General features: G+C 38.2%; 2 protein-coding genes across 5 annotated transcripts in view; one reads left to right on the plus strand and one right to left on the minus strand.

Annotated features, from left to right (window-relative positions):
• Positions 1–2854: 2854 nt before the first annotated feature.
• On the plus strand, positions 2855–13087 carry LOC127834338 (phospholipid scramblase 3-like). Its single transcript, XM_052360088.1, has 8 exons — positions 2855–3585; positions 4000–4225; positions 5476–5547; positions 8061–8265; positions 9152–9263; positions 10765–10870; positions 12045–12103; positions 12928–13087. The coding sequence occupies exons 1-8, from the start codon at positions 3217–3219 to the stop codon at positions 12952–12954; spliced, it is 1176 nt and encodes a 391-aa protein (XP_052216048.1). The 5' UTR covers positions 2855–3216; the 3' UTR covers positions 12955–13087.
• Positions 13088–13894: 807 nt separating this feature from the next.
• Positions 13895–22886, minus strand: part of LOC127834337 (tripeptidyl-peptidase 2-like) — a 53728-nt gene continuing 44736 nt past the window's right edge. For all 4 annotated transcript variants that reach the window (XM_052360087.1, XM_052360084.1, XM_052360086.1 and 1 more), the window contains exons 23-27: positions 21691–21790; positions 21085–21215; positions 19872–20037; positions 18785–18904; positions 13895–17059 (exon numbers count right to left, since the gene is read on the minus strand). In XM_052360087.1, the coding sequence (XP_052216047.1) occupies positions 16970–17059; positions 18785–18904; positions 19872–20037; positions 21085–21215; positions 21691–21790 (607 nt within the window). In that variant the 3' untranslated portion in view covers positions 13895–16969. The remainder of the gene's footprint in view (positions 17060–18784; positions 18905–19871; positions 20038–21084; positions 21216–21690; positions 21791–22886) is intronic.

The following is a 22886-nucleotide window of genomic DNA, read 5'->3' on the forward strand; positions in this document are numbered from 1 at the left end:
ATCTCTGATTACCGAGGTAAAGCCGAATAAGAAACTGGGATTTTCTTACTTAAACATCAATGAAATTGATCCAAAGTGTAAAACAGATGAATTTACATCATTCTATAAATATTCAATCTATATAATATTTTATTTCATAATGCAAACAACTGCGCACAAACTAGCTCTAATAGTGGGTTTTCTTCGTAGATGTGTTTAAGTGCGAATACGCGTTTTCTGGCTCATGCAGACCAACGGTACACCCGGCGACCTTCAACCTCGGCACACGAATATTGACCATAGGGTGTACAAAACGGCGATGGCATCGACGGTAAACAGTCTTTCGCCGATCTTAGAGTTGCATTTGCGCTCTGTATTCGTACCGAATTTCAGACAGCACTGTCGTCAGTGCGACGTCACTGACGTAACCATAAAGGCGAGACTGTACCGGAAGCAGCAGACCAGGTTCCTCTAGAAGACTGGAAAGTTCCATCGAGATGCCTCTGTATAATGTTTTTCAATTAAAAAACCAAAGCGTATACTGCTAAAATGAGCGTTTTTATTGAAATTGTTTTTCTATCTTTGATCGCATTTCCGCTCTCTGATGCAAACGGTGCATCCGGCGACCTTCAACTTTGGTGCACTACCAAAGGTCTTGAGAACCGACACAATATGACGCTGGTATCGGTGGTAAACACTAACAGTCTTATTTTTCCAAAGTAAGTGCAACTGGCTACTTTTACTGAATTCAATCACGAAATGGAACTGGATTATAATTAAAATAAACAACCGTAGGTAGAAATGTACTTAAAAAATATTGTAAGTTCCGTATTCCTTATTCAAGCCGCATAACTGGGTTATCATGAAATAGAGTGATTTTCATGTATGGGTGTTACAATTTGCCCAATGTCATTTATTTATAAAATGATGTTCATTTATATGTGGTACACTTTGGAGCAATGCCATAGATGTTTAAGTAAGAATAAGGCATAAGCAACTGGTTACTTGTTCCTTATTCAGCCGCGAAAAATGAACTGAGTTATCAGTCAACAAAACTCAGTAGAAATATATGGCAATTAATACTTCTAATATCCAACCTACAACCTACACATGCAATGACTTCCGTTCGTATGTGGGACTCTCTGGTTCATTTAATTATTTTTTTTAATGAAAATGCCAGTTCCTATTTGATTTCAATAAGTAAACGACCAATTAAATTAGTAAGTCGCGAAAAAGGACATGGGTTATCATTAAGTAAAACTAATATGAAAGGTATATCAATAAATATTTTTTTTAAGCCAACCTACATATACACTAATTTGTGGTACACGTTGGTTCATTTAACCTTTAATTCAAATGAAGAAAATGCATATTCCTTCTTTGGCTTAAATAAGGAATAAGGAACTGGTTCCCTTTTCGATCCTTATTCAGCCGCGAAAAAGGAAATGGCGTTTAAAACAAATATTTTAAATGTACTAGATTGAATTTTTATATCGCATAACTATTAAATAAGTGAACAGGCTTTAGTTTTGGCTGATGTGAAGATTGTATTCAAAGTAGAAAATGCCGGTTCGGTTCATACAACAAATCCTATGCAAACGATAGGAAAAGTCCGCACAGGCTAATCAGGGACGACACGTTCCACTTTTATGACATTTTTCGTTTAAATGAAGTCTCTTCTTAGCAAAAATCCAATTTAGGCGGAAAGTGTCGTCCCTGATCAGCCTGTGCGGACTGCATAGGCTAATCTGGGACGACACTTTACGCACATGCATTATGCCCAGTTTTTTTTTCAGAACACGACTCAATTAAAAATGTTTAGAGGATGCGTCTTATGCAGATAATTGTAGTTCACGCGGACCAGGGACCTATACAAACCATTTGCTTGTAAAGGGGCGGCCAGATTAAATCGATTGCGACATTAACAATGCGACATCCCATTCTCCTGATTTTATATGATAGTTCGACCATTTCAAAGCCAACTTTTGCAGTTTCTAGTAGGTCAGCATTGCATCCGACACCATAACACAAAAATTGTATCAAAAAGCTCTATTATTGAATGGATGTGATCGACATAGTTTGAATTTATACGCTAATGCGTAAAAACATATAAGATTGGTTTAGATCCATTCGAACTCCCGTTTAAAAAATGGTGTTCAGCAAACACCACAGTCTAAAACAAACGCACAAAAAATACCCCTGAAACTACCTTTAATTCAAGAAATAAGTATATATGCTGCAAGACGAACTTAAAATTTAGATCGATATACATCCAAATGTTTTCTTAATGTTTGAACTATACTGTAAATCTTTAACACAGCCATGTAAATGAAAATTAAATGAACACTACCGCAGACATATGAGTCGCGTTCTAAGAAAACTGAGCATAATGCATGTGCGTAAAGTGTCGTCCCAGATTAGCCTGTGCAGTCCACACAGGCTGATAAGGGACGACACTTTCCGCCTAAAATGGATTTTTGCTAAGAAGATACTTCTTTCAATGAAAAATACCGTAAAAGCGGAAAGTGTCGTCCCTGATTAGCCTGTGCGGATTGCACAGGCTAATCTGAGACGACACTTTACGCACGTGCATTAAGCCCAGTTTTCTCAGAACGCGACTCAAATGAACGCTACCACAGACTTATCGTTGTTGTGTGACAGGAATGTGCACATCTATGAATAGCAATGCCATAAAATGTCAGCTCTCAGTATCTGTCGGCTAAATCCATGATTACGACCACTTAACAACCTACTCGGTTATCCAATTCATATAGCTATCACATCACCAATTACAGAATATGTAAAGGCTAAATAAATCAACATTTCATGAGATCAATCGAAGAAAATCGAAACATTACCAATAGGAAACGGGGTCTTATTGCAACTAAAACGGAATTGGATAGGATGCTTCAAACGATGGTCGTCCAGTCCAATGTAGTTTATTGCCATCAGTAAAATACTTGACTTTCATCAATCAAAACGTCGATACTTTAAAATCGGTTAAAAAAACAGACGAAAGGGAAAAGAAAACATATTTTTAAACTCGTAATGCGTGTGTTCAACTGATTGTACAAGGTCAGAATTATTACGTGGAAAGTTTATTTACCGACGAACCGAAAAACGTGTATAACTTTTGAAACTTTACCTGATTAATGAATAGTTTAATGACGATGATGAAGATAAACGGAAATCAGTAGAATTAGATCAATAACATCATAAAGTGTGGTAGCTTGCACAATGGACCAGGACAGAAGGTACAGTAGTAGCCAGTTGGAGGGCGGGTCGGCGAGGAGATTCTCCCGGGCCCCGCACGAGGTTTCGCTGGAGGGCGGGTCGGCGAGGCGTTTCTCCCGGGGCCCGCACGAGGTGTCGCTGGAGGGCGGCTCGGCGAGGCGATTGTCCCGGGACCCGCACGAGGTTTTGCTGGAGGGCGGCTCGGCGAGACGATTGTCCCGGGGTCCGCACGAGGTGTCGCAGCTGACTGGTTCGAGTCTGGAGCGGAAGTCGAGCCGGGCCAAGGCGGTCGTGAGCCCTGTCAGCGAGATTGAGGAGATCCAGGGGCACGTGGAGGAGCCGGGAGAGGAGGGAGAGGAAGGTCGACAGAATGTAAGAAGTTTTGCATGAAGCAAATCAATCCGGTTAAGGGATATGTCGCTTACTTTAATACATTGGTATTATATATCCGATATATCTTTACAATTAGAGTTATTATTATTATTATTATTATTATTATTATTATTATTATTATTATTATTATTATTATTATTATTATTATTTTTATTATTATTATTCTTTTATCATTATTAATATTAATATTATTTTCGGGCATATATAAACAAATTGATTGATCTTCCATGCGATACCAAACAGCTGATCGTAATGATTAAGTTTTCAAATCATTGTCACAATTCATATTATTATTAAATACAATGCAAACGTTTTATTATGTACACTGTACACGCCTGTTTGTATTTTGATGTTCTTTTACGTGGCTAGTGATTAAGAAATCTCACAATTCAGAAAGTCAGCATCTTAAGCAATATGGCCATCGCCCAGCGACCATCGCAGGGGATTATCCAAAAACAGCCGATGAGCGCACACAGTTCTATAATGGTTCCTTTGGCGATCGCCAAGCTACAGCGCAAGATATCATTGAATCCCCGCGTGATGACGCCGCCTGGCCTCGAGGTGCTAAGCAACAAGGCGATGGTGGCCATCCGCCAACAGATGGAGATGGACATTAAAGGTACTCCAGGGTGGGGTTGTACAACATTGTCAAGTATTTGGGTTCGTGTCAGTAACAAACGCATATATATTTTTAGGCCGTGCGCTGTGAACAGGGGGTTTAATGCATGTCTGTAAAGTGTAGTCCCAGATTAGCCTGTGCAGTCCGCACAGGCTAATCAGGGACGACACTTTCCGCATCAACTGGATTTTTGCTGAGAAGAGACTTTCTGTAAACGAAAAAAAACATAAAAGCGGAAAGTATCGTCCCTTATTAGCCTGTGTGGACTACACAGGCTGATCTGGGACGACACTTTACGCAAATGCATTAAACCCTTTTACACGGCTCATTTAAAAGTGGGTAGTAACAAAACCTCTGCATCTAATTGCGCGTTTAAAAGAAAAGCTTGTTTCAATTAACCCGAGCGACTCAAATTGTATGACCCGACCATAAACTTTTTTGGTACAGCAAGTTGAGTTTTGGATCATTGTGCAAAAAAATAACCTATAAATTTTGATCATTTTTTATAACTTTCAATCTTATTCACTACATATACTTGAAATTTTATATAAAAAATAAAGTGGAAATCGTAAAAAAAAATGTTCACGAAAACCAGTTTAGATGACATACCTACCCTATTATATTGTCAATGTTGGTGAAAACAAATTACTTTTAACATGAACATTTTAAATACAATGCTGATCTAGGTTACTTGTTGAATTGTATTTATGTCAATAAAATTCCTTTAATATCATCTTTGAATCCGAAATAAATAAGAAAATAAGTAAATAATTCATGACGAATTAGAAGTTATAACACTAGATCGTTTTAAGTGTTAACAAAGCGCCCTAAAATCGCCGTATATTTAATTTAATTTTAACGAACCATCGTTTTAATTGGATACATTTATATATTGTACGTACTTGGTCATTTATATGCCGTTTTATTAGCCAGCAATATCAGATCTACTTTCCCGACTATATAAATGTTAAAGTGTCTACCATCCCGACAAAAAATGCGTCATGCGAAAAAGGGTTTATCTAATATTTGTCCAGCATAGCTCCAGCCCAGCCTGCACAGTCTTGTCAGGAGCTACACTGTCCGCTATTAAGTCACGCAGGGTGCATGGTCTCATTAGCGGACAACGTAGCTCCTGGCCTGACTGTTCGGTTGCGCAGGCTGGGCTGGAGCTACTCTGGCCGCGCATGACATAAGGCCCATTTTAGCATTACGCAGTTGATGTGTGCTTAACCTGTATGTTTCCAAAACAGGAGGCTGCGGGACGCCAAACACGTACAAGATCTGGGATACCAACGACGAACAGATGTTCTTTGCGTCAGAAGGTAAAGTTTGATACTTCATTCCAAATAATGTTTTCTTCTCATATTCTTGTTGAAATATAAAACACTCGGAGAGGGAAATGCAAACTTATGCAAAGATGCTTATTTTAACTGAAGTGTTATTCAACTCAAGAGTTTCAACATCATTTTGTGGCTTTTGGCCTCTGTCTGACAACAACAATACAATAAAACACAGCCAAAATATAAGATTTAACAGATAATATTCAAAGTAAAATATTCAGTGGGGTCCGGGTCATGGCATTATTCTTATAATGCAGACATTTGCCGTATTCAAACCTTCCGATGTAGTTACATAACAATCCCCATATCTCCATTTTCTTGTGGATATTTGTTGACCCCGCAGTGTAATTAAAAAAAATGCTAATTATCTTTGGCTAAACACTGAAGCTTGATTGGTGAGTGGTGTTTACAAAAAAAAAATCATTTTCAAAAATTGCTATAATTAATTTAGGTTTTTATATGTGTTGTTAATTCTGGTGATTTATTCAGATACAATAAACATTAACATGCACAATAATAAACCCTATTGCTTGTGTCTTATAAATTAATAATTATGGTGACTGATTTTATCCAAATCCTTCTGGCGTTTGGGAGGGGTTGACGAAGTTTGCTTACGCACCAACAAAAAACGACACATATATACAAATATCAACCATATCGATAATCAAAGCGCTGAAGGCACCGAAGTTGTTCGCTGTTGTCGTCCTTGATTAGATTGTGCGCATTGCACAGGCTAATCAGTGTGCACAGGCTAATCTTATTTGACGTGCATTTAGCCCCGTTTTCCCTGAAAGCAGCCAATATGTACAGACTTCAGTGATGAACACTAGACTGGTCAATGTCGTCTTACAAACTGGTATATACACTCACTGCTAGAGCAGAATCATTTGTCGTCTGCTGCAGAGAGGCAGCTGTAATCGTCCCTAGCAGAGTGAGTTGCGGTTCTAACCGTAGCTAAGGCTTCTAAGCACATACTGTAAATTTAGTCGGCCGTTGACGCGACCAACTAAAAATGGCATTAATGCGATAGTTATGACGTTTGTCGCCCCTTTTGAAGTTCTATGATATGTTTTTCATTCTTGCATAAAATCGTGTTTGGAATTTCAACCCCCCCCCCCCCCCAACACACCGACAAGAGAGAACAACACACATAGCCGCCCAAAACAAAACACAATGAGCGCAAATGCGACTATTATGACGACACTTGTGTCGTGCTGGCGACTTTCAGATCAGTCGGGACGCCAACACAAAATTTATGTACAAGAAGTCAAAATGTTGAAATACGGCAATTATTATGTCGCCGTTTTTGTCTTTCGGGTTTTGTTTTAGCGTGTTGGCGGCTTTCAAACCCGTCATTACGACAGAACGACATATCTTCAAGAAAGCCACAAGGGTACACATTCGACAATAATAACATGTTTCGCCATACAAGTTGTATATGTAACTAAGAAGAATTATGCAACGTTTCATAATTGGTTTATTTGTTGAAGCTACTTTATTATTTTTCGCCACGTGTGTCGTCTTTGCATGTGTATTTGTCGTTCTAGCGTGTTGCCGTGTTACGACGTTCAAACCCGTAAACACGCTAACAAGAAAGAACGAAACACAGTACAACCATCACAACAAATTAAGCGCCAACACGACATTTTTTACAGACATCAGCCACCATTAAAGATATATAAGCACCTTCAGAACATCTTTGAAATGAACCTGTTATCGATAAGTATCGATAATAAGGCGCTCATATGCTAAAACAGGCGCATGGTAGTAGAATATAAAGCTATCCAATAAAAAAAATGAAACATTAGTTTTACAACGATTTATATAATTTATTGTGCGTTTGAACTTAACTGAAATAACTTTAACGTGCATACAATTAAAATTACGATGGCGTAAGTTTTATTTTTTCTATTATCACAAATACGACTACTTTTTTAAGAAAATAAAGCTTATTGTATCTTATAAGTAAGTTTCATTTATTGTTCAATTAGTTAATCGCGACGTGATAAACTATTGTTGTTTACAAAGTATCTTTAATTAAGTACAACCACCGCAAAACATGTATAGTTTACTTATAATAAGATACTTCATGTCGTAACAGAGTATGTGAATCATCATGAAGTTTGAAGAAAGCTGCCAAAGTGACAATTACACACATAATACTTCGAGGCTTTGTTTATATCTGTTTGTCTGTCTGGTTGCCTGTACCAATGTTTGATGTAGAATAAAAAGGTTAACCAAATTGTGAAATCGTAGGCCACATATCAATTAAAAATCTCTATCAACAATTATCTCACAGAAGAGATCTTTTTCTTAATCTGCAGTCAATAAAGCTTTTCGTGGAGTACGCCCTTGTAATGAACAAAATGACTTAAGATGCGTTGTACTTAATATGCGTTGTACGTAAGATGTGTTGTTCCCTAGATGCGCTGTACTTAAGATGTGTTGTACCCTAGAAACGTTGTACTTAACATGTTGTGATAATTCTCACCCAGAGTCCGGATGCCTGTGCCGCTGGGCTTGCGGCCCGGCCCGCCAGTTCTCGTTGGACGTGTTCTCCACAGAAGACGATCTAGTGCTCAACTTCCATCGCACCGCCTGCCGGTGTGACTGCTGCTGCTGCCTCGACTGTTTCCTCTGTCTGCAGAAGTTATACGTCGTCGATTGCCTGGGACGCACTCTTGGCGCTGTTAAACAAAAGTAAGAAACGGTGTCTTCTTAACAGCATTTTTCTGTCCAGCGCCATAACCCTAGTTTAACTCGTATGTGTGGTTGTTACGTGTGTTGTATTGTTTGTTTTGGTTTTTGGTCACTTGAAACTTACGAGCACTGAGTTGCTCACAATAGTCGTCGACCTCTACTTCAGGTAGAATTTCGCTCTTCAGTTGTTTCGATACTTATATAGCGACGATGAATAATCTATTAACAAGCCATGCGTGCGCTCGTTTCATATGCGAACTTAAACATGAACTGTCATAAATTGATGACCTGCTATTGCAAATGGAAGGGCGCTGGACTACTATTCAGAAGATCGCAGGTTTGACCCCCGGCCAGGTCGCATAACGTGTGTAGGGATTGGCTACGGCCATTCCCCCTCCCTATGATTCAAGTATGACTGTTGTCAGTTATTGGAATATGTATGCGCATTAAGTTTTGGTAACCCATCTATCCAAGTAAAAGTGTGAGCTGCTCAACTTAGGGCAATGATATAAACGAGATATTGTTGAAAACGGCGAAAACTCCGACCAAAATAATAAAAAATTCCACGTACCCGATCTAATATATTTTTTCTTGCCGACCAAGACATTTTGTTTCGGTTTCAATGCATGTTTTATGGTTCGACTTTTTTGTATAATATTCGGTACTTTCATTTTTGCAATAATACAAAGAAATAACGTTAAAATAGAGATTTGAAAGACTTTCGTTGATTGACCTCCTTATTAAAATGGGTAAAATCACTCATGTAAAATAAAACGTGAACTCAACAAAAAGCCTCCCTACCTATTCTATTTAATTTTAGATGTTTGTGGGTATTACTTTTTTCGCCTGTTAACAGGCACATAAACAGTTGTATGTAATGTAACAGGTTCAGCGTGTTCAGCGCCAAGTTCGACATCGTGGACCACGATAACAACGTTCTGTTCAAGGTGCTGGGGCCCTGCTGCCCTTGTCGCTGCGCCACCGAACTATTCTTCCAGGTGCGTATACTAATAGCAATAATCCAACTCCCCGCTATTGTAACTCCGGGTCGCTGCGCCACCGAACTATACTTCCAGGTACGTATATTACTTGCAATATTTCAACTCCCCGCTACTGTAACTCCGTGTCGCTGCGCCACCGAACTATACTTCCAGGTACGTATTCTAGTAGCAATAATCCAACTCCCCGCTACTGTAACTCCGGGTCGCTGCGCCACCGAACTATACTTCCAGGTACGTATAGTAGTAGCAATAATCCAACTCCCCGCTACTGTAACTCCGGGTCGCTGCGCCACCGAGCTATACTTCCAGGTGCGTATACTAGTAGCAATAATCCAACTCCCCGCTACTGTAACTCCGGATCGCTGCGCAATCGAGCTATACTTCCAGGTGCGTATACTAGTAGCAATAATCCAACTCCCCGCTACTGTAACTCCGGATCGCTGCGCCACCGAACTATACTTCCAGGTACGTATTCTAGTAGCAATAATCCAACTCCCCGCTACTGTAACTCCGGGTCGCTGCGCCACCGAACTATACTTCCAGGTACGTATAGTAGTAGCAATAATCCAACTCCCCGCTACTGTAACTCCGGGTCGCTGCGCCACCGAGCTATACTTCCAGGTGCGTATACTAGTAGCAATAATCCAACTCCCAGCTACTGTAACTCCGGGTCGCTGCGCCACCGAGCTATACTTCCAGGACCGTATACTAGTTACACTAATCCAACTAACAGCTGCTGTAACTCCGGGTGGCTGGAAACTATACGTATGTACGCGTACAAGATAAAATCATCCAACAGGAACTAGTGCATATACGTCTCTGCATAGCAAACGTTCGTTAGAAGATGTCAAATGAAGGCCTCGGTGCAAGGTTTTCAACTATTTGGCTTGAATAGTTTTTCGTCCACGAAAAATTAGTTAAAAACTATACGAATCATTTGAACCGCGAACTGTTTAAACATGTTTAAATGCATATGCGTAACGTATCGTCACAGATTAGCCTGTGCAGTCCGCACAGGCTAATTAGGGGCAATAATTTTCACTTTGATGGAATTTTCCGCTTAAATAAAGTCTCTTCTAAACAATAAACCAGTGTACGCGTAAAGTTCGTCACTTATTAGTCTGTGCGAACTACACAGGCTAATCTGGGACGATATTATACGAACATGCATTAATCCCAGTTTTCCCAGAGCGAGGCTCATTTTTTCTTGTTTCATCTCACCAAGAAATTTTTAATTGGGAAGGTTTTATGAACAGCTATGTATGCATGTAGAAAAGTAGGGGCAAATTAACTCTTGTTAAATACACGTTGAACTAAACGTTCGACAGAAACGACAGCTGTAGTCTGCTATTTGGCCAGCAGCCACTTGCGGCACATACATTAGGAACTCTGAGAATTGGAAACTGACGCCTGACAACCTATTGATGGAAAGTATTCATTAAGGAAAGTGCAACTATATAGTAGCATATTTCAGTTCCGGATTTGTTTTCTATCTCAGATATTGAACAAGACCGGTGAACGTCAGTTAGGGCGGATCCAGAAGAAATGGGGTGGAGACCGAACAGACAACGTCAACGTGGACCACGAGTACTTTGACGTCACGTGTAAGTAACTGCAACTCAATTTGTAGTGGGGTAGTTAGGGAAGTTCGTTTACATTGTCATTATTTGTTATTATTGTCGATACCGGTTGCGAAAATCTTTATCTAGTATTCCCAAGCGCAGAGGGAGTGCGCGTGTGTACGAGAAAGACGGCGTGTCATCTGTAACATCCGTCTCTCGGCATCAAAATTCGGGCTTTAACTTAGTCGTTGAACAGACACTTAAAAAATTTATCAAAAATGACCACCTCAAGACCTGTAGCATGTAACATCTGTCTCTATTTCTCAAGGGTCAAGGTCAAACTATGAGACTTAATTTGACCTTAAAACACATTGTCATCACTGTGACTTCATGATTCCTCATGCACTTTTACAATAATTTAGCAAAATTGTCAATTATTTGGAATTACCTTGGTCAAATGTTGAGGTCACATTAAAGGCAAAAGATGAAACATAGGCATGGTTAAGATTTTTTATGTTCCCCACCACTATAGTGGGGGACATATTGTTTGTGCGCTGTCTGTTGGTTTGTTTGTGTGTTTGTTTGCTCCAACTTTAACATTAATTTTGCAATATTGAAGATAGCAACTTGATCTTAGGCATGCATGTGTATCTCATGGAGCTGCACATTTTGAGTGGTGAAAGGTCAAGGTCATCCTTCAAGGTCAAAGGTCAAATATATAGCTTCAAGGCGGCGCAAAAGGGGACATAGTGTTTCTGACAAACACATATCTTGTTTTATATTGCAATCATTATTAGGGGCCTCTATCGCTGCCGAAACGTATCACAAAGTGTCGATCTTAGTAAGGCACCTTTAGTCTATTCATACTTCATATTATAAGGGTCACTTGATTCCTGTTGGAAGCATGTATAGTGCCTTTGCCCGAATGTCAGTTTGACATTGGCCGCTGAGCCCGGGACACTGAACTTGCGCGCAATACATACTATCAAGACTCAACAGGGTGAAAATAAGAGGCATGTTATCCGATTGAATGATTTAAGTTTCGGTCTGCATAAACTGTTTCCGCTGTGGCGCGCAAAACTCCGTCTCCACATGCTGGACATTTTCGATAAGGCAATTGTTTGATAAATAAAATGTAACTGTCTGGACAAGCGGCATATTTCCTCTATTTCACCGATTAATGGCGAACTTTACTGATGTGTGTTCGTGATTTCAGTTCCACCGAAGCTCGACGGCGTCGACAAGGCCCTGATCATCGGAGCAGCTTTCCTCGTGGTAAGTGCGTGCATTGGTAAGCTTCCGGTTCCGCTATAACGTGGCTAACAGTCTCTCTATAGTGCGCGCGCTTGTGTGTGGGTGATGTTTCCGGTTCTGATAGAGCTTGTGTTTGGCGGGGCGTTATTTACGGTACCGCTAACGTGCGCGGGCTTGTTTGGGAGGTTTACGGTTCCGTTATTGTGTTCGCGATTGTTGCAGGCGTTGTTTCAGGTTCCGGTATAATGTTCGCATGTGTTTGGGGCGTTTTTTTTCGGTTTCGCTATTGTGCGCGCGTGTTTGATTCCTCTTCAGTGAAAGGGTATATGAGCGTATTTTTAGTGGGGTGCCGTTTGATGTGTGTGTGAGGGATGGTGTTGGTGGTGGGGTGGGGGGTGGCCGCTTTACTGAAGTCGTAAAGAACTTACGTGACAAAAGTATTCAGTAGCATAACAATAATTTGTCGAATGGGCAATTTTCCATGATATGATTTTCATAGTTTTAAGCAGGGACCTATACAAACATGTTTGTATAGGTCCCTGTTTTAAGTTCCATGTAAAAGTAAATAATGTCTGAATACCAAAGTCACGAAATTTACATGTACTATTAAAGACTGCATTGGAAGTTTAGGAGAATACGTTATCCCGTATGTCATTGCCATACATAACTTCTACAATTTATCCGAAATTAAGTGTATTACGCTGCAAATGAATTTTAAACGGTGACATGTAACATGATTGATGCTTTTATTGTAGAATATAATGCATGCAATACAATTACCGTAGTTATATTTTAATAAATACACTTGTATACTTGTTCATAATTATTTTGTTTTCCATTTTCAGAACTTCATGTATTTGGAGATGTCATGAAAGTACAGAAATCAGATCTACCGGTAACCACAGACAAAGAAGACAGGAAAAAATAAAGGCACTGAAAAACGAACACGTTAACGATAAAAAAATAGCTAAGTCGTTTAAAAAAATAAACCATTGATAAAACGTTGCATAACGTTGCTCCTTAATTGCATATACAACTTGTATTTAGTATAAATTACTATTTTATATTGTGGAAATCGTTTATTCTTAATAAACTTTCTTAAAGGAAATTGTTCGCAGATTTTGACATGTGGTTATTAAATTCTTTAAATTGATAAATGTAAACATCGCACCTAAAATTTGCAGTAACGAGCAATCATAAAATTAAATAAGGAAAACAAGGTATCTCCACCTGGGCTCGAATCACTGACCCGTAGAGTAAAAGTCTAGCGCCGGTATTTCATTAACCCTTTCAGCGCTGGAACCGAATTTTAAAGGCCTTTGCAAACAGTTTGGATCCAGATGAGACGCCACAGAACGTGGCCTCTCATCAGGATCCAAACTGTTTGCTATTCTTATAGTATTCGATGAATTTTTTTTTGAAGGAAATGCTAATTTTAGAAATTCAGCAGACGACATTTTAGCAGACGACAAATTTCACAGCATGCAAAGGGTTAAGAGTTGCCCTCATTCGTGTTATTTCTCTTACGGATGTACAGTGTTAATCGTTTGAATGACAAAAGTTTTAAAATTCTTATTTTTGACATACCGTTAACAAGTCCATTTAAGAATGAATATTATGGGTATTCTACCTACAATGTTTTATTGTAATACGACATAATTATGTTGATAAGATGGAAATGAGATTGAATTTCACAATTAAATAAGCATTTTAAGTAGTTGGATTTGCAGAATAAACAAAGAATATCAGTCTGTTAAGGACGTCTTTTAGTTTAAACACCAAATGTGACATGTGGATAAACACAACACAATCTTGCAAAACTGACAATTTATTAATTAATAAGTTAAAATAAGAATGTACTAAAGTATACATATAATCAGAAAACAAATGAGAGATGTAAAACTAGATCACATTGAAATAAATTTCACCTCGAATTGTACATGAACGAGACGCCATCAATATGTGTAATTGTAATACAAGAACAGTGGGATGAAAAAGCTCCTTGACTTGTTGGTACAACCAGGGTCCTATACAATTGTATGGTTATAATTTCCTGCTGCAATTAGTGTAACTGAGTACATGATGAAGTTACATTTGGGCCGTGCTCTGTGAAAAAGGGGTTTAATGCATGTGCGTAGTGTCATCCCAGATTAGCCTGTGCAGTCCCCCCAGGCTAATCAGGGACGACACTTTCCTCTTATACAATATTTTTTTCGTTTAAAGAAAGTCTCTTCTTAGTAAAAAGGCAGTTCTGGCGGAAAGTGTTGTCCCTGATTAGCCTGTGCGGACTGCACAGGCTAATCAGGGACGATACTTTACGCACATGCATTAAACCCCCTTTTTCACAGAGCACAGCCCATTAAAAAAAACTTTTCCTTTAAAGAACTGTTTGAATCCTTTATTTGAACCACCTTTCAATTCCCCTCCCATGTTTTATATTACTGTGTACTTGCAAACCACTGTGGTAAAATTACTGCGGACATTATCTGCACTTATCAATACACAGATGCAAAGGAAATGATGCAGTTAACCCTTGATAAGTCGACTGAGAGAAACGATTATATCTATGATACTTAACTGTACAATGATAGTGAGTGGAAGACCCCATATACAATGGAAGGGCCGGAATCAGGACAAAAGGCAACTGGACAATCGGAACCCTGTGTTTTCTTGCATTCTCAGACAATAGCCACCTCGTTAATTTGTTGGCCAGGACAATTGGCACCCGATTTAATGTCTGTTTGTCTTACATTCTTTCCTAAAACTTGGCCTTTAAAAACTCACAGCCTGATACTTGCCAATTAACCCATGTATGCCTATTGGACTCTCCCATCCTTTTAAATTGGATCAATTTATTTCACAAATTAGGGATGCCTAGTATATTTATTTCTATATTTAGAATATTTCTTACAGAAATTCCTTTAAGCAAACAGCGCAGACCCTGATGAGACGCCACATTATGCGGCGTCTCATCTGCACTGTTTGCCAAGGTCTTTTTTCTAGACGCTAGGCATAAATGGGTTAAGCATTTCAGTTAATCAATCTTGTTTTTTTTTCATTTGTGATTATTTGCATCATTCATTTGTTTTACTTCAAATTCTTAGACAACAACATTGGACCAGTATAAAGGTGCCACAATTTATGTCTGTGCTGGTTAATAACTTATATAATCACATGTCAACTATTAATCATATCTTGGATACCATTATTAAATGCACAAAATTATTAAGTTTTTATACTTCTCTATGTGGTTATTACTTTAAAAAATATTTATCTGTAAAGTGTACATTTACAAAATCAAACAACTATTGACTTTTTTAGACCAATAAGTCATTTTGTACACTTAATAGCATAGCCATAAAATCATTTATATGTTCAAACATTGTTCAGATAAACTGATTTCTCAAGAACGTATTACTTAAAAAGTATGTTAAAGATAGATTTTAACAAATAATAAAATGTTCTTCGTATGTGGTAATTATATTATTATTTATTTACTAAGGTTATTGGGCTCAACTGATACATAAGATCGCTATCCAGCATAACATTTGTTACAAAAATCCATAAACACGTAAGTGATAAAAAGTAAATAGTCACTCTTCATTATGTATGTAGATTGTAGGATAAAATCTAAGCTAAGTTTTTCTCTCCTTAAATCTTTGTGTTTTATTTCGTAATTTGAAAAAAAATGATAGACATACTTAGTTTATGACCATCCTCAAAAGACATTGAAATCTACTAGTATAATGTAAATAAATTCATTATCTCTGAGAAAATGTAGTTACACTATATTATATAACATCAAATATATCTATTTTCTACAACCAAAACAGTATACAAACAAATAAATGAAGCAATATATAATAGAAATAATGATAATTCATCACAACTATTTGACTGTTATTGAATTAAAATGAAAAAAAAAGTTAAAAAGTTCTTAAAAATAAATCCAAGCAGTTTTAATACAAATCTGATATATATCTACTTTTTTTTTCAATAAACACTATCACAATTTTGAAGTTTGTTAGAATACGATCACATTTTGAGCATATAGTAAGCAGGAAAGTTCCATCTATTGCATATGCTATTGATGTGAATAGTAATCTGAGACTCTGTTTGCCCATTACACTGTTATACCTTTAACCCTTATAAACGCATTTTGATGCATTTGAAGTCCTTTAAAAAATCAAATTAAATTAAAATCCTTTCTTAATAAATTAAAGTTTGAAAGGCTTCATTTCCAACCCTAAGATAATGATGAGTAGCAAACAGCATAAAACCTGAACAGACTGTGAGTTACTGGCAGGCTGTTCTGGTTTTATGCTGGTTACATATAGCCATTTTCCCTTTGCTTCTGATGGGGGAGAGGGTTATTTATATCACAGCATGCCCCCTCTACTATTTAGTTTTTCTGCCCATATTGCGGCAACATCTTTAAAAGATTTCATTATACACACACTTGCTATTTTGAGTTTGTAATAATATCATCAAAGATTTGTGTACATGTTGCAGAATCAGAGATTGGTCTACTGGATCAACTTTCTCAACAGTAATTTGCAACCATGCTGGCTTAAAGTTCTTAAATTTTCAAAAGAATAGCCAGCTTTAAAAATTAGCAATGAAAAATGATTTAAATTATCAAACACAAATTAACTTATAAATCAAGCTTTTAGTACACAATATTATCTATTGTCTTTAATCTTCCATATTATTTAAATCAAATGGATACATGTCTTGAGAATATTAAACAGTATTTTCAAAGAATATTGCATTATGAAAACATTGAGCTACAGGTGCTAGTAATCCAGTAATAATATTACAAAGGTGAAAGTTTTTAATTGAAATCTTGGTCTGTCGCCCCTACTAGAATGCACGTGTCTGATGTATCTAAAAGGGTCTGTAGGATGGAGGGTACTTCACCAGCAGCCAGTTGGAGAAGTGAGAGGTGCAGTGGTCCCAGCCCAGCTTGCCATATAGCTGTAACACAATGACATATTGCTGTAACACAATGGCATACAGCTGTAACACAGTGACACATAGCTGTACAGAATGACATATAGCTGTAACACCGTGACATAGAGCTGTAACAAAAGAGAACCTTGTCAAAGGTACCATGATGAAAAACTGTAAATCTTGATGTTAAGCAAGTGGCGTTATTGTTTGTCCCACATCACAAGTGTGATATGATATAAAACTAGAGCTTTGTCACAGACGTGACGAATACCCCCGCATGCCGCATTGACACAGAATATTTTGCATGTTGTCTTCACAAAAAACAGCAGACACCATGCTCAATGTTAAAAACGCACTACGTTACCCCGTGACCTGGTTTTTGACCCTGCATGGCCCATGTTCGAATGTGACCTACACATTATCTACATCCAGCTTCTGACAAAGTGTGGTGAAGATCGGTTGAAAACTGATTGAATTAGAGAGCAGACACCATGCTGAATGTGTAAAACGAACCAAGTGACCCAGTGACCTAGTTTTTGACCCGGCATGACCCATATTCGAACTTGACCTAAACATTATCTAGATACAACTTCTGACAAAGTTTGGTGAAGATCGGATGAAAACTATTTGAATTAGAGAGCGGACACCATGCTCAATGTTTAAAACGCACTAAGTGACCCCATGACCTAGTTTTGGACCTGCCATGACCCATGTTCGAACTTGGCCTAGACATCATCTAGATACAACTTCTGACCAAGTTTGGTGAAGCTCTGATGAAAACTGCTTGAATTAGAGAGCGGACAACATGCTGAATGTTTATAACGCACTAAGTGACCCCGTGACCTAGTTTTTGACCCGGCAAGGCCCATGTTCGAACTTGGCCTAGATATCATCTAGATACAACATCTGACCAAGTTTGGTGAAGATCAGATGAAAACTACTTGAATTAGAGAGCGGACACGGACCGACCGACCAACAGACCGACCGACTGACAAGCTCACTCCTATATACCTCCCTAAACTTCTTTTAGAGGGGGTATAATGAAGGTACAAAACTCTGAACCAAACTGGATGTAGCTGTATTACTGATTACACAGAAAATTAATATGGGTATTAAAAAAAAGATTCCCCACGGCCGACTTAGTGGACATCGCGTAAGCAAGAATTGTGGTATAGTTGATCTGCAGTGTATCTTGCTAAGAGGCAGCAACAAGGTGGCAACAACAATAAAATCTTCCCATGACGCTGTAACCCAATCACAACAATATCAATACCTTGCTATATAGCTGTAGCTAAGTGACAAAAATTATGAATACATTGCAAAGTAGCTGTAAAACAGTGCCAAGAATATGAATATATTGCCATATAGTTGTAACAGAGTGACAACAAAATCAATATATTGCCAAAAATAACTATATGAATATCTTGCAGTGTAACTGTAACAATGTGATAACTATATGAGCCTTGTTCTGAGAAACATGTGCATAAAGTGTCATTCCAGATTAGCCTGTGCAGTCCGCACAGGCTAATCAGGGACGACACTTTCCGCCTAAACTTGATTTTCAGTAAGGAGGGACTTCCTTAAAACAAAAAATACCATTAAAACGGAAAGTGTCGTCCCTGATTAGCCTGTGCGAACTGCACAGGCTAATCTGGGACGACACTTTACGCACATGCATTAAGCCCAGTTTTCTCAGAGCGAGGTTCATATAAATACATTTATCTTGAAGCTCAGACACTGGTATCTCACCTCAATCAGCTTCTGCTCAAGGTCTTTGCTGGGTTTGTCCTCCAGCTGTTTCAAGGTCAGCTTCAGAGCTCTCCCGTAGTGTTCACACACCATTGCATACTTGATGGACAGAGGAAGCACCTGAAAAGCGTGTTTAACATAAGGTGAAAACGTGTGCAGGGTGTTTACCATGTTTTTTAGGCAAAACTTTTAATACATATAATTAAATAGAAATGTGTTCTATGAACACAAATGCAGCGAATATTCATAAAGACCCTGAAAACAAATGCAACGTATCATTTCAATACAAGTACATTGTAGTAGATATATTGATATTCAGAAGTTGCAGGTTAACCTTTACCAATTTTTAAAGCACACAAAGCGGCATTATTCTGAAAAAATTGCAGGTCAGAATAATGGAACTCAGTCAGTGACCTCACATAATTACCCAAACACAAGTTTCAATTGAGTTTTATTGAATACCTGCACAAGAAAAAGTGATATGGTGTTCTAAGTACAAAAGGGCCATTATTTTGCTAACTCCGCTAATATATGTATGAAGTTTCAATTGAATACTTGATATTTAGAGGTTGTCTGTTTACCTTAACCAAAGCATTACACAGATGGCAACATAGACACTTGAGTGAGAAGAATAGCTTGGTAAATAGTCCAACTACAAAGGGCATTTCTTTGGCTAGTTAAGATAAGATGATAAAAACTGCACATGCAAAATTTCATATCAAAAGGAACAATGCAATGTTATATGTTGTACGTAGAAAAGTGTCAAGCGATCTTGCATTGTGTCTGCTGACCCTAATCCATGGTGATTCTTGTATACCCTCTCTATAACCTGTGGACACATCCATGGTGATTCTTGTATACCCTCTCTATAACTTGAGTCATGTTCTGGGAAAACTGGGATTTTATGCATGTGTGTAGAGTAACCTCCCAGATTAGCCTGTGAGTCTGCAAAGCTAATCAGGGAGAACACTTTCTGCTTTAATGGTATTTTTCACATAAAAGTCCTTTTATAGCAAAAATCCAGTTTAGGCGCAAAGTGTTGTCCCTGATAGGCCAGTCTTCCCAGAATGAGGCTCTCTTCAGCTACCTTGGTGTCAGTGAGATCGGTCCACTTGGCTAACTCCACCATGGTGGTGTCAAGGTCTCCCCGTGTCACATTCTCCCCCTGCCAGTTGTTGAAAAGCACATCAGCCTGCGCAGTGCCCAGCTTCAGTAGCGCAGTCAGGATCTCGGACTTCTTCTCTTCTTGCTTACTGTGGGAGTCAGATTATGCCATATATGTTGGTTAAACTTGGTTGCCATGGCGTAGTGGATATGGTGTCTGCCTGGCAGCGGTGAGGTCAGGGGTTAAATCCCCACTGTGGGGGCGTTCTTTAGATTACATCACAAAGACACCAAGTACTAATTCTTCTAAGGAAATGGCTGTGAGGGCGTTCTTTAGATTACGTCACAAAGACACCAAGTACTAATTCTTCCAAGGAAATGGCTGTGAGGGCGTTCTTTAGATTACGTCACAAAGACACCAAGTACTAATTCTACCAAGGAAATGGCTGTGAGGGCGCTCTTTAGATTACGTCACAAAGACACCAAGTACTAATTCTACTAAGGAAATGGCTGTGAGGGCGCTCTTTAGATTACGTCACAAAGACACCAAGTACTAATTCTACCAAGGAAATGGCTGTGAGGGCGCTCTTTAGATTACGTCACAAAGACACCAAGTACTAATTCTTCCAAGGAAATGGCTGTGAGGGCGTTCTTTAGATTACGTCACAAAGACACCAAGTACTAATTCTACCAAGGAAATGGCTGTGAGGGCGCTCTTTAGATTACGTCACAAAGACACCAAGTACTAATTCTACCAAGGAAATGGCTGTGAGGGCGTTCTTTAGATTACGTCACAAAGACACCAAGTACTAATTCTTCCAAGGAAATGGACCTAACAGCTTTACAATAACCCTTCTGCTTTTGATCCATTAATTTTATTTAACTTTTATATCAAAACTGATTGGTCCAGATTTCTAGACTTTTCAGCCGGACAATTGGCTTAATCTGTTGTTTTGTCAATCAAAAATAACATTTTTAAAATTAATGTAACAAGACAAAAACCATTGATGTTATTATTTGACAAGCAATATTCCTTTGCTCTATCTTTAGAACAATAGTAACGCATGTTTAATTGACTTCCAAATTTAAGCATAAAGAGTGTCAGAAAACTCAGAATATATACAGTTCATGCGGAACAGCATATTTTTCAACATTTCATTTTTATTCAAAAATTTTGTAGGAAAATTTTAACTCACACTTTTGTCTGGCTGGCATCTGCATGTATGTCGCTCTTGATGGCAAAGTACGCGAGCACCGAAACCTTGTCAATCTTGGACAGCACAACTTTGGCTGTGTCAATTATCTCTCCTATATGCTTGGCTCTATCCTGGTAACAATGCAAATACATTATGAACCGAAAACTAGTAACTCTATATTAAGAAATCTTAAATACATCTTACATCTTAAAAAAATAAATTTGTTCTCAGAACAACAGATACATTAATGTTCTGCTGTCATCACAAAATATTGACACACTTCATTGTCCATACTTTATAAGTTTATTAGTGATAATGAAAAATTGAATAGAATGTGACATTATGAAAGCTGCAATGAGTTAAGTTGAATATGTATATATTATGCAAGTCGGATGCACTATGAATACACTGCATAACTTGTAATTGGTTACTGTCAAATGAAATATCTGCAGCTTAAGTTATTGGATCTGTTGCAATGAATGAACTGTAGTTTTAGTCATAGGTTATGAAGCAATGAATAAACTTCAGCTTTAGTCATGGGTTTAGCAATGCTTGATTTTAAGTTGTGTTCACTCTTCATGATGCAATTAGTGAATAGCAGCCTACCTTTTCCTGGTCCAGTGCATTCAGCCTAGCCAGGTACACTGGTATATGGTCCGGGTACTCTTTTAGAAGCTCTCCATACAATGGATCCTCTACATCCAGTCTGAAACATGGTCACATATGAACAGTCAGATGCACTCCTTGCTGAATGGTGTTCTGGGAAAACTGGGCTTAATGCATGTGAGTTAACCCTTTGCATGCTGGGAAATTTGTCGTCTGCTAAAATGTTGTCTGCTAAATATCTAAAATTAGCATTTTCTTCGATTTTTTTCAAAGAATACTATCAGAATAGCAAACAGTTTGGATCCTGATGAGACGCCACGTTTTGTGGCGTCTCATCTGGATCCAAACTGTTTGCACAGGCCTTCAAAATTCGGTTCCCGCACTGAAAGAGTTAAGTGTTGTCCCAGATAAGCCTGTGCAGTCCACACAGGTAAAGCTGGGAACAGCACTTTCTATTTTAATGAAATTTTTTATTTATGTGAAGTCTCTTTATACAATATTCAGACTAGGTAGAATTTGTTGTTCCTGATTAGCCTGCACTGACTGCACAGGCTAATCTGGGACAACACTTAATACAAATGCATTAAGCCCACTTTTCCCAGACCGAGGCTTTTCATAATACAATATTAAACAGGGTAAGTAAAGTGTTATTGAACAAGAGCATAGCTGTATGATGACATAATCTTCTTATTTACATGACATCATTTAGCCATTTCTTTGAAACATATGAACAACTATGGACAATGTCCCAAAACTACAGGCACCACATGAGCTTGCTCAGCCAGAGTGTGAGGTAACATGTAATATGTTAAGATTGCATACATCATTAATGCCTATCTAGAAATAAAAAGTATGAAGCAACAGGTGTTATCATGTATGAAGCTACAAACAATTTACAACAAAACATTTATATTTATCAGAAACAGGTACTATTCAAGATATTATTCAGCCTTGGATTTCGCTTTCAAACAAACCTTATGAGACAATTTCATTCAGAATTTTCAGCAAATAATGTTTAAATCAAACATGAAATATCATGTCCTACTCACTTCAATAAGAAGCTTCATATTTCTCTCTTCTACATGGAAGAACACTTGACTTTCAAAGCTTTCTTACTCCGACAACCAGCTTATTTTCCAAACATCTCTCACTTACTTACAGAATCACCTTATTTGCAGACCTCATAGGGCTCAACA

Source organism: Dreissena polymorpha, chromosome 6 (assembly GCF_020536995.1).
Source record: "Dreissena polymorpha isolate Duluth1 chromosome 6, UMN_Dpol_1.0, whole genome shotgun sequence".
Lineage (NCBI taxonomy): Eukaryota > Metazoa > Mollusca > Bivalvia > Myida > Dreissenidae > Dreissena > Dreissena polymorpha.

Coding starts and splice junctions, on each gene's coding strand:
- LOC127834338 (XM_052360088.1), top strand. CDS start 3,217: ATGGACCAGGACAGAAGGTACAGTAGTAGCCAGTTGGAGGGCGGGTCG. Junction 8,266..9,151: donor CTTGGCGCTGTTAAACAAAA/GTAAGAAACGGT, acceptor GTAATGTAACAG/GTTCAGCGTGTTCAGCGCCA. Junction 10,871..12,044: donor CGAGTACTTTGACGTCACGT/GTAAGTAACTGC, acceptor TCGTGATTTCAG/TTCCACCGAAGCTCGACGGC.